Source organism: Dioszegia hungarica (genome assembly GCF_025882075.1).
Source record: "Dioszegia hungarica strain PDD-24b-2 chromosome Unknown MKK02contig_6, whole genome shotgun sequence".
Taxonomy (NCBI): Eukaryota; Fungi; Basidiomycota; class Tremellomycetes; order Tremellales; family Bulleribasidiaceae; genus Dioszegia; species Dioszegia hungarica.
The window spans coordinates 1,080,716-1,093,944 of NW_026515768.1; the positions used below are offsets into that span (position 1 = coordinate 1,080,716).

General features: G+C 57.1%; 7 protein-coding genes across 7 annotated transcripts; 3 read left to right on the forward strand and 4 right to left on the reverse strand.

Moving 5' to 3' along the window:
• Nucleotides 1-1,117: 1,117 nt before the first annotated feature.
• MKK02DRAFT_42580 (uncharacterized protein) lies at nt 1,118-2,795 on the reverse strand (the record flags this gene model as incomplete). Its single annotated transcript, XM_053092059.1, has 4 exons — nt 1,118-2,290; nt 2,322-2,509; nt 2,542-2,728; nt 2,760-2,795. 4 exons carry the CDS (start codon nt 2,793-2,795, stop codon nt 1,118-1,120), a joined length of 1,584 nt encoding a protein of 527 aa, XP_052947969.1.
• Nucleotides 2,796-2,920: 125 nt separating this feature from the next.
• MKK02DRAFT_31679 (uncharacterized protein) lies at nt 2,921-3,541 on the forward strand (the record flags this gene model as incomplete). The annotated part of the gene is made up of 4 exons (XM_053088360.1): nt 2,921-2,971; nt 3,002-3,188; nt 3,219-3,412; nt 3,434-3,541. 4 exons carry the CDS (start codon nt 2,921-2,923, stop codon nt 3,539-3,541), a joined length of 540 nt encoding a protein of 179 aa, XP_052947970.1.
• A 242-nt stretch (nt 3,542-3,783) lies between these two features.
• Nucleotides 3,784-4,522, reverse strand: MKK02DRAFT_22219 (uncharacterized protein; the record flags this gene model as incomplete). Its single annotated transcript, XM_053086536.1, has 4 exons — nt 3,784-3,843; nt 3,875-4,256; nt 4,288-4,373; nt 4,406-4,522. 4 exons carry the CDS (start codon nt 4,520-4,522, stop codon nt 3,784-3,786), a joined length of 645 nt encoding a protein of 214 aa, XP_052947971.1.
• Nucleotides 4,523-4,812: 290 nt separating this feature from the next.
• On the reverse strand, nt 4,813-5,559 carry MKK02DRAFT_42583 (uncharacterized protein; the record flags this gene model as incomplete). The annotated part of the gene is made up of 3 exons (XM_053092060.1): nt 4,813-5,066; nt 5,108-5,450; nt 5,494-5,559. The coding sequence occupies 3 exons, from the start codon at nt 5,557-5,559 to the stop codon at nt 4,813-4,815; spliced, it is 663 nt and encodes a 220-aa protein (XP_052947972.1).
• An 870-nt stretch (nt 5,560-6,429) lies between these two features.
• Nucleotides 6,430-7,591, forward strand: MKK02DRAFT_42584 (uncharacterized protein; the record flags this gene model as incomplete). The annotated part of the gene is made up of 3 exons (XM_053092061.1): nt 6,430-7,068; nt 7,099-7,172; nt 7,204-7,591. The coding sequence occupies 3 exons, from the start codon at nt 6,430-6,432 to the stop codon at nt 7,589-7,591; spliced, it is 1,101 nt and encodes a 366-aa protein (XP_052947973.1).
• Nucleotides 7,592-7,877: 286 nt separating this feature from the next.
• Nucleotides 7,878-8,825, forward strand: MKK02DRAFT_42585 (uncharacterized protein; the record flags this gene model as incomplete). The annotated part of the gene is made up of 4 exons (XM_053092062.1): nt 7,878-7,976; nt 8,011-8,281; nt 8,314-8,685; nt 8,716-8,825. 4 exons carry the CDS (start codon nt 7,878-7,880, stop codon nt 8,823-8,825), a joined length of 852 nt encoding a protein of 283 aa, XP_052947974.1.
• A 144-nt stretch (nt 8,826-8,969) lies between these two features.
• On the reverse strand, nt 8,970-12,797 carry MKK02DRAFT_23015 (rho guanine nucleotide exchange factor; the record flags this gene model as incomplete). The annotated part of the gene is made up of 7 exons (XM_053086660.1): nt 8,970-9,228; nt 9,260-9,426; nt 9,583-9,972; nt 10,002-10,151; nt 10,251-11,382; nt 11,413-12,470; nt 12,501-12,797. The coding sequence occupies 7 exons, from the start codon at nt 12,795-12,797 to the stop codon at nt 8,970-8,972; spliced, it is 3,453 nt and encodes a 1,150-aa protein (XP_052947975.1).
• Nucleotides 12,798-13,229: the final 432 nt, after the last annotated feature.

Here is a 13,229-nt window from a genome sequence, read left to right on the forward strand (position 1 = left end):
GACGGACGTGCGATCCCTATCCTTTGTTCTGATTACCAATGTCACGTTCACACACTGAGCCACTGACACTTTGTCTTCTGCTCGTACTCATGTTGACCGACAAGGAAACAACCACCGCGCCGGTCGACTCTACCCTCTCCTTCACGGAATACTCGCAAGCAAATTCTGAGCGAAAGCTCGCTCACCACTCCTTCGAGCCCAGCGATTCATAAGCACAGCTCTGTACACCTCCAGATTGATCGACATCACTCTGACTAGTCTGCGATCGTTGAAGGATACCATACCGAATCTCAAGCAGCTCTGCGCCGTTCGTCACCAAGCAGTGGCGAATGCCAAGGTCGATCTTAGGAGAGCTCGGAGCGTAGGTTGCGCCATTGACAGCGATCCCCCAAGCAGCGAAGTTGATGCGGACACCTTCCCCTTACCTCCCGGCGATTCGACAACAGGCATATATGCTTCTCTCTATCCTGCAGAGCTCAAGGTCGCTGACAGCTTGGACAGCGTGAGGAGAAAGCTCCTGATGACTCACTCCCCAGCAGATACATCCCGGGTTGACCTGCACAGCGTGGAAGCCAGACTACGGGCTGTCGACGTGGAGTTGGTCAAGCTCACCCGGCCCACTTGTTGCGACGTGGGGACCTGGAGCAGGTGGTGCGAAATTGGACTGGCTTGGAGCATGTGCTATAGCGTGAAGGCGGAGGTTGAACAGTTGAGGTCGAGGTAGAAACCCGTCAACTTTCAGGTCCCCCTTTGAACCCACAGCGTCGATTGTGATATGCTGAACTGTCTTACATCTACTGCCGTACTTCAATCTACACATAGCTGTCACTCTGACTGATGATCTTCCCTATAAGCTGGACCCTCGACCTGGACCTCGAGCCAAGTTAACTTGTCGCTACTTGAAGAACTTCAGCCCCTCTGCTAATTCACTCGTCGCCTTCTTCCACCTCCCGTCCTTCTTTGAGTCGTTCTTTGCCCACAGGGGGTTCTCGGAGTCTTCGGCCTTCTCCTCGTACTGCCTGATTGTGGCATCAAGCTAGACCTCTCTTTCCAACGGCCAGCTGCGAACAGTCATGGACCCTCCTCCTCCTTCTCGCTATCACCTGCCTTTTTAGGATTATGAAGACCCGACCCGCTTGACCGCCGCCGCCTTTTCCGCCGAGTCCAGCTCCAGCTGGATTTTATGATCCTCGAGCCTTGCCAGCGCCGCCGCCTCCTGCGATTGGCACCTGGGACGACTGAAGACCTCGATGATCTTTGCTCTCTCTGCCTCTCGCATGGAACATCCATCCAGCTTGGCTCTCAGCGAGCTGAGCTTCTCCTTACTGAGCGCTTTACCCCCTTTGTCGCCACCCGCCACATCGCGGTCCATCGGCTTTTCTTTCGAGTGGAAGCCATCTGGCACACGATGCCATCCCTCGTCATCGAAAAGGTCGCGTATGCGCTCGCCCACCGCCCCGTGCTTGTCCGTTCTAGCCGCTTGTAGTTCTTCCTTCGTGGCGAAGTCTTTGATTCTGGCCTCGCGCTTCTTGCCCGACGTCTCTTTGACGCTCGTGATCATACCGTATCGAACCCAAGGATCGGGGTATAGGTCCCTCAACATCTTGTTCCACTTTTCCGTCTCGTTCTCGAAGTAGACGGGCACGCGCTGGTCTTGAAGCTCGTCCCGCCACTGCTGGACAAGTCTGCCTTTTTCGCCGTAATTCTTCTTTCTCTCTTCGTACTTGTCGCCATCCTTTTCGGTGAGCCACCTCTTGAGTGAATTCTCCGCATTGGCACGGTCCCGGTCGGCTCGCCAGTGCTCGACCATGCCATCGCGTACGACAGAGTCGTAGAGGCCTGAGTTTTTGAGCTGCTGTCGTACGCGCGCGAGATCGCTAGTGGGACCGGAGGGGATTGGGATTCGTGGCGCAGGGGTGGAATCAGGCCTATTCGGTGGCGTCGGGGTTGATCTAGTTCCCGAACTGCTTGTCTTTGGGACGGGCGGGTGCTTGAAGGCATCAGCCTTTGCCTCATCGGCAAATCGCTTGGCTCGGGACTCTTTTGGGGGGTCCGCGAGCCAGCCTCGCAAGATCTCTTTGCCATCTTCGGTCCCCGTACGTTTCAGCTTGTGCATCATGCCCAAGCGACACCAAGGGTCTGGATATTTTGCGGCGAGATCGCGTGCGGCGGTGGGATACCTGGAGTCGGTGGGGAAGGGAGGAGGGGTATTGGTGTCGACCCAATCGACGCCACCAACGGGAATGCTGCTGGGCTTGGCATCCTTGCCTTTTCGGATAGCGGTGGAGAGCTGGTATCAGCAAAGTTTATGTGAGACTTACAAAGACACCTTTCTCGTTGCGTCCGAGCCATATCCAAGCCAATACGAGCGATTTGAGGCAGACGAGCGAGGTAAAGGGCTCGGGATCTAGCAGAAAGTATGCTCCTACTTCGATGAGGGTTCCGATGAGGAACAAGGGCCAATAGTCGTCGATATGTTCTTTGTGTAGGGCATAGGATCCTTCCACAACTGTCATCAGCTTGGTCACCTGGTTTACTCACTATAGTATTGTAGTGGGATGATACCATCCACATAAAGACCAAACATCATAGCCACCTCCATGGCGGACGTCCGAACGACTTGATACCATATCACGCTTAGGATGAACAGGACAAGGGGATCCCATGCGCCTGAGAATTTGGAGATGCTAATGACGACATCGCCGAGGAAGCCCCCGGAAACCGCGAGCTGGGGTCAGCTGGGAAGGGAGTAGACTCACATAGCGCAGCCTAACGTCGGTCGCGAATTGGTCCATGAGTGGATGATGAGTAGCATTGTATCTCATCTTGATCCGTATAATCATGATCCTGAAAGGAGGCAAAAGACGGAGTACCTGGCTCAGATAAAGGAACAGGATTGACATACACTTCATACATCACCATGGGCTGGAGCGACCTCGCTGGTTACTCGGACAAGGTCCGGCGCGATTTTGTAAGTCTACACTGAACAAAACTGACGCAGCTCGTCCCCTCGTCAGGATGGATCGGTGACATTGTCATACCCGCTTCGGATGTCACTGGGATATGGGACATCTTCCTTGTATCGCTGCTGTTTGTCTCGTGGTGGATTGCGATCCGGACGAGCGACCGAGTCGTAGCGCTTGTGCTTGCTCGAGCGTTTGACACGACGATACCTCTTCAGCATTATTGTAAGTTCGGCAAGGATTAGCTGATGATAGTGAGTACCAACGCCAAGGTGCAGAAGCTCCACGCCAAGCACTGCGAGCAGTATTGGCGAATCTGGTACATTGCCACTGCGGTTGAGGGAGCTGCATACTTTTTGTTCCACCCCGACCTCTTCACCCTGGTGACTTGCTTCAAGACGACAGTGATGATGCTGGCTTGGCTTGGCAGAAACAAGGACGGGAATTTTGTGAGTGCAAGTGAGAGGTAGCTGATTAGTGGTCAACAGGGATTAGAGCCAAGCCGGGCGCGACGGCGCCTGCAGCTGCTTCGGACAGGCCGAAAGAGCCCAAGGAGAAAGGCTGGAACGACAAGCTGAAGGCGAAAGGGTACGATCAGCATGCCAGAAGGGAGATGATTGGGGAACTGAAGAAGATCCCATCATCATCCAAGCAGCAGGAGCTGTTGGACAGTTGGCGCAAGGCGGAGGGGCAGAAGATGAAGGATTTCAACCGGCAGTTTGGTCAGAAGGGGAAATCGAGGGCAGCAAGGGAGAAGGCCAATAAAACACCAAAGGGGCCGTCCATATCTGAGCAAAGGGCGACAAGAGCGATGGGATGATCAGAGATGTCTCCATTCCTCTTGTATTACGCGTACAAAGTCTGCCGCCGTGTGACCATCCTGCTGTCAGCTGTGCCTGCGGGCGACTCACGTTGCAACCACTCCACATTCCACCGTCGACCGTGCACCGCCTGGCGCCACGCATGATGGTGCTGTCGATGGAAATTGTACAGCTCATCGTCACCCCATCGGCGATGGTCTGCGCTAGGTTGTTCTGGAGGAGCGCCTCGGCCTCCGACCCCTCGATACAAGCGCCCACACCGCTGGCGTTCCAGTCGACTCCAGACGCGTCGGCGCATCTTTTCGTCAGGCTGAGCTTACCGATGTCGGCAAAGTCGCGGTTCTGACAACCAAGGTTGGCATAGAATGTCGGCAGTGGGAGGTGCTTGTGTAGGCAGAGCTGGTGGGCATTGCCAACGCATTCTAGAGCACCGTGTTTGCAGGTGTAGCCGAGAGGTTCCGAGGCGTTTCGCCTATGGTCAGCCCGGCCGATGTGTGACTCACGTCGCAATGTAGTTCATCTTGAGGTGGACCTTGTTTTGCACACTTTGAGAGCCCAAGACTTGCTCAAAGACGGCTTCGCAGGTACGCTATTGTCAGCAGAGGCGGGTGATGGACGTACGGCGTCGGGGCAGCGCGACATGACGTAGAGCGTGACATTGACTCGAGGAGCTGGTGTGAAGGGGTGCTGGGCTGCTAGCGATAGAGGGAGTGCTATGAGAAGGATGAGTCGCCACATGTCGGGCGGAGAGGAGACACACAGCTGGGAAACAGCAGCAAATGGAAGTGACGTTACCCCACGGGGTAATCCGCATGTTTCACCTTGAGCTTACTTGGCCCATCGCATCCTACGGGCAGTGAGTCTATGGCCCCATCACATCTGTGTAGACGAGCTCGATGTGGTGCCCTCTGATGCAATTGACCCATAGCAGCAGACTGAGCGGAGTAGACTCGGTAGAAGAGCGAAAGAAAATGCATTATTGCTACTACTGTCTACTACAAGCTACACATTATGATGATATCGAACGCCTAGTGGGTAGACGACTCCCCAGCCTCCTTGGACCCAATTTTGGGTGCCCCGCTAAAGAACGAGTGCTTGTGTCCCTCGTCAGCGTGAGCCATGGGACCGGACGCCTGCTTCTGCTTGAGGAAGTCGGCGTGGGAGATGGTGGGAAGGACGGTAGCCTCGTGGACGATGGGGGCGTCGTGGATCTTCTCCTGGACGGCGACGGTGTGGTGGACGGTGGTGGGCTGGACAGTCTCGCGCTGGATGACGGGTTGGACTGTTAGTTAGCAAGGTCGAAAAAGAAATAAGACAACTTACCAGTCTCGTGGATGTGGTGGTGCTCGTGCTGGTTCACGTGCGTACCGAGGTGGGCAGCCGAGCGCTCAACTTCACCGACACGGGTGGTGTCGGTGTGGGCAGAGCGCTGCTCGTGGAGCTTCTGCTGGTGCTCCGGGAGCATGTCCTCCTTGTGCTCACGGACGACGGCGGGGGCGGTAGACTGGACGTGCTTGGTCTCGAGAACCTTGTGGTCCTCGATGGGCTGGACGCGGTGCTGGTGGTGGTGGACATGACGTTCCCGGTCGATGGCCTCGACGGTCTCGGTGTGCTCCTGGGGACGGATGTGCTCCTGGGTGACTTCCGGGGCGACCTCCGAGCAAACCTGAAAGTCAGCGAAAGGACTTGGTAGCGGAAAGAAGATTCACCTCGGTGGAGTCGGGCTTGTGAGAGCTCTTGAGGAAGTCCTTGACGCCTTGGGTGATAGCAGCCATTTTGTTGGTTTTGGTGAGTGTGGGTTGGTAAAGTGAAAGTGGGAGGGTTGAAGGGATGATTCGTTTGTTGGGCAAGAAGGGGAAGGGGAATTTGGCCTTAATATAGGCAGGCCCTCGCTCCTTGTTGTCTCGACGTCATCGCTGCGTCAACGACACACACTGTCCCGCGTCTGCCTGCCTCTGCGCCTAGTCTGTGACGGTGATTCAAATCAGGGTTCAGAACAGAACACAAGTGACTCGTCGTCGTCATACGATAAGCATCTCACGGGTAACGATCTGAGACTTGCATTTCAAGAGACAGGAACAGAACCCCGTAGATCGCGACGGAATGACACAAGATCGACGTCATATTGCATCAGCAACTGCGTAAGTTTCGTAAGACGTTTTCTGCTGATCTTGCCGGTCTCCCGAAAGTCTCGAACTTCGGCACGGTATGATTCAGCCTCGCCATCGCTCCCCAAGCAGGGCAGCAGTGCAAGCTGGAAGGATAATTCTCGATGGGGAGACCTCGGACGGAGAGACCAGGAGAGCATCAGTAGAGGCAGCCAGCGACTGAGTACTGCGTGAACCTGCGCAGAGCCTCCGTCTGCTGCACCAAAGATAGAGTACTCTACAGGGAAGTTACGGCAAGGTCTACGGATCCGGCCCCTCTTCCGTCGGAGGAGAGAAGCAAGATCTCGGTTGAGAGTGAGACCGCGTCATTATCCGACGCTCCGCTCAGGCACACGTTTCAGAGCTTGTACTATGTTCTAGATTCAGCATCGAGTCCTGTTACATACAGACCAGGTGCTTCAAGGCACGACTGGCAAAGTACTCGACTGATCTTTTCACATCGTGCAAACACTCGACACCTCGTCGTCCACCACCATCATGCCTTCGCTTTTTAGCAGGTTCAAGCGTCGGTCCAAGGATGGTAAATCCGCCCCCTCGAGCCCTACCCCTTCCTCACATTCCACCGCACAGACGCCCCCTGCTTCCCCTGCTCGGCCTCAAACACACACGGCATCCCCTCAAATCCGCGGGCATGTCTCGCAAGCACCCCCTTCGGATCATCCTCGTCCATCCCTCGACGTCGACGATATTCCCCCTCGCTCAACCAGCCTAAACGAGCCAGCTGTCAACATCACCCCTCACTCGGAGCAGCGCGACCCTCGTCTAAGCTCTTCAGCCACCGCAAGCAACACGGAAATGGCTTCTGGCATGCAAAACATGCAGCTCGACGCGCCGCCTCAACTCCCTCCCCTCCATCTCCACAATGACAGCCTCGCCACCACGTTCACAGCGGTATCGGCTCCGACCATCCCCAAGGACCCGTCTGCGCCGTCCCTCGAGGTGCAGCGTGATCAGCTGGTGAACAAGATTGCCACCGCAGCCAAGGCGCGGAAAGCAGAGCACGGGGAGCTCAGCGAAGCCGGCAGGGCGGCGTTCCAGGCGGCCGGAATGGACAAGGAGGCCAATACCAAGGGATCGCTAGAGGTGGAGACGAGATACTTGAAGCCGGTGGTACAAGTGAGTTCTTAGCTGGCCTCGCTGATTCAGGAAACCATCATCATCAAAGAGCACACTGAAACCACCACTATAATCGACCAGCACATTCATCGGCACCACGTCTAGTGAGTCAAACTCTGGCATCGCTGACCCCAGCCCGAAAATCCAGCCCATTTCCGACCCCAACCCTATTAAGCTCGAGCCTCGCCACCGCATCTTCTCCGCCGCAGACGGCAAGTGGCACGAGGTCGTGGGCGATGCGGCCGCTATCGCCATTCTCGGCGAGGACGTCTTCTACAATGGCAAGAAGGAGGTTCGGGAGGAGCGCAAAATGGCCTTGCCGGGACTGGGCGGTGAGGTGGACGAGCGGGCATTCGAGGCGAGGGTTGTGGAACGCGAGGGGATCAAGGGCGAGATGGGGAGTTGGCATCAGCTCAAGGGGATTGCAAGCGCCGAGACCCCGAGTGCTATGGTTGGAGAGGGGTGGATGCTGCCAGAAGATCAGATGGGCCCGGCGGAGAAGACTGTAGGAATTGCATTGTGATGTAGCTCTAGTATGCTTTGGTCTCTGTTGCGTCGCTGCTCAAGCAGCTTGTGTCTTGGAACAGCTCTTGGAACAGCTCTTGGAACTCGCTCGGACTTGGGTACCGAGTACAAGGTTTTAAATGCGGTGATGTCATGAGGTAATCGAGCCTATGACGTAGCAGATCCGGAACGGTACAATCGCTTACCGGACGGCGGACTATATGGAGCGTCGCCTGTCGTCGCTGTGTTATTGCATCAACACATAACCCTCAATACACTAAATCAAACCCCAACCCACCAACAACATGGAGAACTTCAACCTTGGCAAGCCTATCGGAGCTGTCGTCGGACAGACTGCCCCGTTGAACGAGGAGCACGGAGCCGGTACGGGAGTCAGCGGCGGCGTAAGTCGTTCTTTTTATCGCTGCTGACATCTAGCACGTTCCCTCTGCTACCAACCAAGCCAAGGGCTACGGCCAAGACCAGAGCCAGGGCTTCAACGCAGGCCTCGGCGGTGAGCACGCCTCCGGCGGTCTCGCCAACACCGGTTCCTCGGGAACGCCCATCGCCGACCGCTTCACCGGCAAGTCCGGCCACCAATCGGATGCCGTCTCGGGCGCGTACGAAGGTGGCTCCACCCGCAACGCCCTCACTGGCGAAAGCAACGCCCACACCACGGGCCAAGGCGTTGGGTACCTCGGAGGAGAGGGTGAGTCGAGTATCGCACCCAGCTGATGTCAGGCCCCTCTCACTCTGCTCGCGATGCCGCCCTTACCGGCACGGCTGGCGCTGCCTCTGCTACTGCGCTCGGAGCTGGTCACTCGAGCGGTGGCGTCGTTGGTCCTTCTGGCGGTGCTGGCGGACACTACTCTACATCCGGCCAGCACGGTCTGACCGGCGCAGCTGCTGGTCTCGGTGCCGGTGCCGGCGCTGCCGGACTCGCCAGTCACCACGGTCAGGAGCACAGCAACACTGGAGCCGGCTCTGCCGCGATTTTGAACGCCCAGCAGGCAGGCGCGAGGGGTTCCCACGGCGAGTCGGGTCTGGCTACTGCCGGTGCGGGCGCGGGTGCTGCCAGCCATTCCAGCCACTCTGACGAAAACACCCGAGGAGGTGAGTGCATCCGTGATTGAGCTGATTCAGAACCCCTCTCCAACCCCAAGGACCTCGACTCGGGCACTCGCCACGGTCTCGTCTTTGACAAGGCTACTGGCAAATACGTCCACCGCCACGAGCTGGACGAGAAGAAGTAGATGATCAGAAGTGATGGCAGATGCAAAGATGTCTAAGCCGACCTTCCGAGCGCCTCTTATGGCTCATAATAAGATGCCCTGTCACTAAAAGATTGCGGGTAGCCTGAATGGCTGGTGATGATGGAGCTCGGACGCTGTCGTTAGCTATGCCTGGCCTTGACTCACCTGTACAAGTGGAGCCGGGGGAAAGTAGTTGGAGTCATGGGTGTTGGGATTGAGCAGTGGATTGTTCAACAACAAAGTAGGGGTCAACTCAAAGACGTGTTGCCCGATGACGCCTCTGGCCTTTTGAGTATCTGGCCGCCTGCAGATGTGGATGTTTGGCTCTTGCGATTTGACTTCTGGGCCATAGCCCTTCGGACCGGGATTATCAATGAGGGGTCTAGACATTCCGCCGGTCCCACTGCCGTCAGCTCAGCTTGGCCGTTACTCACTCCCAAGTCAATCTGATATCTCCCCCCGTATATATCTGCACCAGCTTGGCCGTGTCGATATGACGTATCTCGATGAATTGCGCCGAGACGAGCAAGACGTATGGCGGGTGGAACGCGGCGCTGTCCGGCCTGCCCTCCCACTCGATCGCCTCTTGGGATCGATTCGGCTCGCCATGCCGATCGACATATAGCCCAAACGAGTCGTAGCAGAGAAAGAATTCCGTCTCGGTAGACCGAAACATGCCGAGGGGTTTGGCCAAGTCGCAACGCCGCTGGAGGTCGGCCAGGTGTGTACGGTCCCGCATCCGGCTCGGGTCGAATACCGGTATGGACCCTCCTTTGAGATCTGTGAGATCCATAATCTCAAAGCCCTTGGCGCAGACCACTGCAAGCTTGTGCTTGAGAAAGTGGACGCTGAGGGCTTCCGTAGGGATGAAAAAGTCCTTGTACAGGCGAAACCACTCGCTCCGCTGTCCGAGGAGGTTTCCGAATGGCCGACGCTGCCGGTTGTCGCTGTTGGTGATGGGCTCGAGTACCCTGAACAAAGAGTCGTTGCCTTTGCGCTTCATGTAGAGGACGAGGGTACGACCAGAGAGCTGACCGACGGTGAAAAAGATGATGTCTTTGCCGGGGGATAGGCGTTGCGGAGCAGAGCGGACCTGAGGGGATAGTCCAGAAGGGACGAGGGCTTCCAGATGGTATGCGAGAAGAGACTATATCAGCCACGTCTACCAATGCTCACCTTGTCCTGAAGAACCAAAAAGATGCCAAACTCCTCCAACACTGCAATATTGGTGACCGCCTTGACGTGGAGTACTTTTCGCAGAGACGATGGATCGTGCCGAAGCCCAATCCACACGCCCTCCTCGCATCCGATCGCCACCAGGAATCGCTTATCGGGAGTGACTATATTAGCTCAGCCGTCGTCGAACTTACTAAACGGCATGCTGCACGTGACCCGCCCCGTAAATGCCGAATCATCCTTGACGACTGTATAGTTGGACGGCTGGTAGAACGTGTCGGTGCTCAGCGGTGTAAGTTCAAACACCTTGGCCGCGTCGTTGACCTCGGCGCGAAGCACCTTGGCGTGTTGCAGCTTTTCGTGCCATTCGTTCCGGACCGTTTGTGACTCGGCAAAGAGCGTATACTGCCCGCCCAGCTGACCCTGGCCGATGAACAAGACGTTCAAAGGCCAGATCATATCCTCCGCTGCGCCAAAGAGCTTTCCCGTTGGCCTGCTTCTTGGCCCCTCCCCAAATGATCCCAACGACAGCAGCTCGATGGGGATTGGCCGCCGATTGATGATGAATTTTTCCCCCTTGCGTCGCTCCGGCTTGGCCAAGACGAGGTAGTTGTCCAACAGGATCAAGCGCAGCTCGACCCAGCTGCTCCCGATAGACTCCGGTTGGCGATACACCGTGCTCTTGTAGATGAGCTCCCGCATTGGGTTGAGCAGGTCAAGATCCTTGATCACGCGCGACCCAAACTTTCCGTTATCCAGCGTCTGCTCCAGATTCCAGAGATCCACCTTGGCCTCATTCACCGCCACTCCCTTTTGCGTCGCCTTGCCCAGCAGCCCGATAAGCTCGATGACCTGGGGGATTGTTTCGATATCCGGGTGGACGTCGGCGACCTCTTGTAGAGACTTGAGAATATCGGCGAGGAGGAGATTGTACCGGAGGAGACGGGGGATGGGCCGATTGATAAAGTGGTAGACGTCTTGGCGATTTGACATGGGGTGTTTGAGGCAGGCCTCGAGGAAGTCTGCGAAACGCTTGTTTTTTCGCTGTTCCTCTTGCACCTTGGCCTTGGCGATGGGATAGTGCGTGACATATTCCATGTAGGCCTCTTGCCAGTTGAGCGCGGCGTCAAAGACCAAGTCGGCGATAGCGCCGACGCTGGGATGTTGCTCGAGCTGTCGCGCCTGGAGCTTGTCGAGGAGGTCCTGGTGGACGTGCAGGAGGGACCGATAGTTGTGGAATACTTGGTCGATAAAGTCGTCGACGCGGCTCCGGTCGATGATGGCAGGCTCGGCCTCGCGCAGGCCACCCACGAACAATTGGTCTATTGTTTCGAGGTCCGCCACGTACTCCATTTCCCCCTGGATCAACTCCCATATTTGCCTACATCAGCCGAGTCAGGGGTGGGCTTACATTTGCCGCTTTTGCTCTTTTTTGGGGAGGTCCCTCCTCATTTCCTCTGGCACCAGATCATACCACTGCTTCTTGCCCGCCAGGCCTCTCCCCTTGGACCCGTGAAACACCTTGAGCTGCGAGATGGCCGATAGATTCCGTATACTGCTGAGGGCTTCGACCAGAAAGTCGCGGTCCGGATCCTCCTCCTCGGTGGCGTTCAAGATCGCCTCGAGGAGGGCAGGATACCGTTGGAGCTGGTTGGTCGGACGGGCAACGAGATACTTGATGTCTCGTCGCCGGTCCTCCCGTACCACCCGCTCATTGAAGAGTCTGAATTGGGGATTCTCGTCCAGCTCTTTCCGGATGACCAGCTCGGCCGAAGGTACGTTGCCTGTGTACTCCGGGTAGATGAGACGAAAGTCGGTGGCCGCCTCGAGAAAGATGTCTCCGACGGTCCGAATGAGGGGGTGTTGTTCCCGCTGGCGGATGGAAAAGTTGTCGAGTATCCGCCGGCATGCCTCCCGCAACTCCATCGCGTTGCCAAAGACGTCACTGAGAAAGCCGTCCAGCCGATAGTAGGGGATTACGTCCTTTAGGCCGATGATGAAGTTCTCCATCGCCGTGAGGTCCGCCTCGTACTGTATTTCCGACTGGATCGCTTGACGGATGATGGTTTGCCTGTCCACCTGGTGGCTAGACAGCCGATGCAGCGGGTCGACCTCCTCCTGCCAGTCCCTCTTTGGCTCCCGCACGGGCTGGGGTGCCTCGTACAGGAACGTCACCGGAGCTGTCCGGTAGGGACAGCGTGAGGCATAGCACCGGTTGTCCCCCGGGCAGCTCGGCGAGTAGCACCTCGTCGCCATTGTCATCAGCCCCTTGGGCAGCTCCGACTCCATCCCCTCCATCTCCCCCATGAACCGAAACACATCATCCGGCGAGTCCCGCAACGGCTTGATGTCCCAATCCACCTCGACAAACCATAGTTGGTTTTGTAGCGACTGCGCCGTGATGAGGGCGAACCGACGATCCGTGGGGGTCTCGCGAGTGTATGCTGGGAGGAAGGAGTGTAGAGTAGTCTACATCAGCCAAGTCGGTTGTGGACTCACGACAATGTCTCTCCCCGTACAGCTCCCTACCCATGCGATCCCCGCCTTGAGATGTCTTCTCCGCTCCACGCGATCTCGCAGCTGCACCGCCGACTCGCTGAGAAAGGCAGGCTGAAAGAAGCGGATCTCATCTGCCTCTTCTTCCCATTCCTCCTCATACTCGTCCGAGTCTTCGCCGCCTTGATGTATTTGGAGCTTCCGCGCGGCCCAGTCAGGGGCAGGTAGGACGGGCGAAGGCGACCTCCCTTGTTGGCCCTCCAGCGACTCTTGGAACGCCTCCGACGGGGGACGTGCCATTTCGGGCATATGCCTCACCCTATTCTCTGCTCGTAGACCTGCATAGTCCATCCAATCCGCCTGAGTAGGAGTGCCTCTTCGGACATCCGGCTCCAAGCTCGTTCCAGCGGTGTCGGTGCTTTGGAACGAGTCCGCCGTGTAGATGGAGAAGGCTTGTGAGGGGGCGCGAGAGGGTCCGCTAGAGGGTGGTGGAGGTACAGCTGGGAGGGACCGCTCTTGAGTGGGCGGTCTAGGCAGCGGTCTGCGACTGCCCGAAGATGGCGGAATGGGTGGCGGTGCAAAGTCGACGGGTGGAGTGGGAAGAGCTGGCCGACTCGCCTGGCGACCGGAAGAGGGGACGGGAGGGGTGGGGAGGTTGGCTCTGGGGAGGGAGCCATACGATGGGACAGATTGGTGGTCAGACATGTCGGTGCAGAGAGAAAGGCAGTTGAA